The sequence below is a fragment of the Bombina bombina genome, chromosome 2 (genome assembly GCF_027579735.1).
Source record: "Bombina bombina isolate aBomBom1 chromosome 2, aBomBom1.pri, whole genome shotgun sequence".
NCBI classification, from domain to species: Eukaryota; Metazoa; Chordata; class Amphibia; order Anura; family Bombinatoridae; genus Bombina; species Bombina bombina.
The window spans coordinates 138,209,330-138,212,413 of NC_069500.1; the positions used below are offsets into that span (position 1 = coordinate 138,209,330).

A 3,084-nucleotide genomic window follows, 5' to 3' on the forward strand; every position below is an offset into this window, starting at 1 on the left:
CAACTATGTGTATATTTCAGAGACCTGTAGGGATGTGTTATGTCCAGGCAGCTCTACTTGTGTGGTGGATCAGACCAATAATGCCTACTGTGTGACATGTAATCGGATTTGCCCGGAGCCCACCTCCCCTGAACAGTATCTCTGTGGGAATGATGGAATAACCTACGCCAGTGCTTGTCACCTGAGGAAGGCTACCTGCCTGCTGGGCAGATCCATTGGATTAGCCTACGAGGGGAAATGCATCAGTGAGTATTTAGTAGCTATCTGGCATAGCACAGTATTAAGTGTCATCTAAGGAAATATATCTGCCCGGCCTCTAGCTCAGACATTGCCCGAAACCCTTCTAATGAGTTTTTTTCACTGCGTGAGTGGCTGGAAATCACATACTACACAATAAGCCTCAGGGACCAGACTGACACATTTTACTTCTGCTTTGCATGTAGAAAACAGACTACACTAATACAATTCCAGTCTTTTTTTTTATTATTTATCCTATTTAAAGTTAGTCTTCTAGAAAAAATGTCCCTGTTCATTTTACAAATATTCTTGAGTTGCCCATATTCTATTATATACGCTGTTTTGTGAATTATTTTATTTATTTTTTTAAACAATGTTTTTTAACAACCTCTTATGCATCAGGAAAAAAATAATAATGTTATAGGTCTATATACTGCCCCATGTGGCCGATTTGAAGCATAAATGATTGTATATATATAAATAGTCTAACTTGAAACCTAGCTGCTTTTTGGATCATGTTCTTTTGACACTGTTGTTTTCTACTTAGAAGCCAAATCATGTGAAGACATTCAGTGCAGCTCTGGGAAAAAGTGCCTGTGGGATGCCAGGGTGGGCAGAGGTCGCTGCGCCCTCTGTGACGAGCAGTGTGCTGACAGCAAGTCTGATGAAGCAGTGTGTGCCAGTGACAACACCACCTACCCCAGCGAGTGTGCCATGAAACAGGCAGCCTGCTCACTTGGGGTTCTATTGGAAGTCAAACACAGCGGATCTTGCAACTGTAAGTGAAACAAAACAAAAATCACTGCAAAAATTAAATAAATAAAAAAAAAAAACACAAAAAAAGAATTCTAAAGGCAACCCCTGCGTAATGAGGACTATAAAGAATAAACTATATGCACAAGCTTTTATTGGATAACACTACAATTACTAAATAATAAAACGTGACTACCAGCATAAGCTGCTTGCAAGACTTTGAGGCTTTAAGAGCAGGAACAAAGTCAAATAATTTACAAGGGGTTGCCTGAGAATATCTTTCTTTCTACCTATCTAATCTGCTTCTATGTGCTTCGCTGACTGCTTCATTAATGCTTTGAGTGACCTAACTCCATGACAACTTACTGGTAGCTCCAGGCTTCTGTCTTCTGGGCAGAAGCCTCTACTAATTCTGAAGGACACAAGCAGTATACCTAGAACACAAGAGCGCTTTTTGTCTGATTACAGGATTCTGCAATAAAAAGCCTGATCCATTGATTCTTCAGAACTTTCTGCATTTTAAGACTTCTTAGATATTTTTTTTTTAAAAGTATTACTTAAAAAAAAATTGATGCTAAATAGCATCACTGCAAGTCACATACAATGCAACGCTATATTATGGCTGTTCAGAGGGCTTTGAAAAAAAAATCATGCACTGAGCTTCTGCGCTGTTGTTGTCCTTATTTAAACAACAGCTCCCCTATATTCCCCTATATAGCCATTAATGAAGATACTGAGGAAGAAGAAGAGGAAGAGGACCCGGACTACAGCTTTCCTATATCTCCAGTTCACTGGTAAAACCTCCATAATGTTTGGAACAGCCCTTGGGCAAGAAATGATGTCCATACTGTACATAGCTGTATGCTTATTTATTTTGGGAAAAAAGTATACATATAGTTGAGTCTGGTAGACATTTATTTATATACTGTGTCATGTTTTATAATTTATACATAAAATGTCTGTTTGACTGTACACCTTGTTTTTAAGAAATATATTCGTTAAAGGAAGAGCAGTGTTATTTATTGTGGGGTACCTTTGCTTGTAAAGTAAAACAAATGATTTTTCTTATAAACTGTAAGTCCATTCCTTATAGCTGACCGACTTCACTGTCATCTCTAATTTCACCAGTGTTAAACCATGTTTTTCCCCCTTTTTGATCAATTTGCATGTAAGTTTCTCTATGTTTATTTATTGGATTTTCTTCTTCAGTTCTGCACATACATCCTTAGGCTTTTTTGTTTACAATGAATCTTGACTGACCAAAAATGGCTGCAGCAGAGATTAAGCAAATAGATAATGATTCAACATGGTTATCTTAAAGAAAATGATCCATTCCACTTATTTACACTTTTATTTTTGTTTTAATATAGCTACCTGGATATCCAAAACATTTTTTTTTTAAAAAGGACTCTAACTTTTCCTGTTGAAAAAGACTTCATTTTATCTATGTATTTAATGTGGATGTTTCATTACACCATCAAAATTTGTCCTAAAATAATACCAAACAATCAGCTTTTTAAATATATATCAAAGATGTTATCAGTCCAAGTTTCTTGCTTTTCATACAACATTTTTTTTTTTTTTTGTTTTCTGATTGAATTTTATATTTTCAAACATGGCAAGTTAAATATAAATTCATTTAAATATATAGTTTTGTACTTTTTTACCATGTAAATGTCCAATGTATATAAAAGTTATAATGTGTATTTGTAAATAAGTTATGGGTGAAAAATAAAAATGGAATTTTCCTATGCACTGCTATTTTGTCACATTTTAATTTATGAGATATATATTTTATTATATGAAAGAAAAAGTAATATCTCAGTGGTGCTATTTGTAATGCATTTATGTTATTCAGGCTGAGGACTAAAAGCATAAGCAGTTAATAAAATGTGAGTAGATTGGGTACAATATATTAACCACAGATTTTTGCTTATCCCTTTAAACTCACATATAAATTCCATTAGCTTTTCCCTTTTAGTATCTCACAAGAAACATGAACTCAGCCCTCCTCCCAAAGACCTCATGTTCCTGTCTGGCACTAATTCCCATTCTTATCAAGTTATCACAACTTTCCAACTCTTCAGAAGTGAG

At 35.1% G+C, this 3,084-nt stretch overlaps 1 protein-coding gene across 2 annotated transcripts in view; it reads left to right on the plus strand.

The window, feature by feature from the left end:
- The window catches only part of FST (follistatin), a 7,458-nt gene extending 4,707 nt beyond the window's left edge, over positions 1–2,751 (plus strand). Inside the window, exons 4-6 of one of the 2 annotated variants that reach the window (XM_053700439.1) lie at positions 21–245; positions 788–1,015; positions 1,709–2,751. In XM_053700439.1, the coding sequence (XP_053556414.1) occupies positions 21–245; positions 788–1,015; positions 1,709–1,788 (533 nt within the window). In that variant the 3' untranslated portion in view covers positions 1,789–2,751. Of the gene's footprint in view, positions 1–20; positions 246–784; positions 1,016–1,708 lie in introns of both variants that reach the window. The other variant, XM_053700438.1, reaches the window with a different exon arrangement.
- Positions 2,752–3,084: the final 333 nt, after the last annotated feature.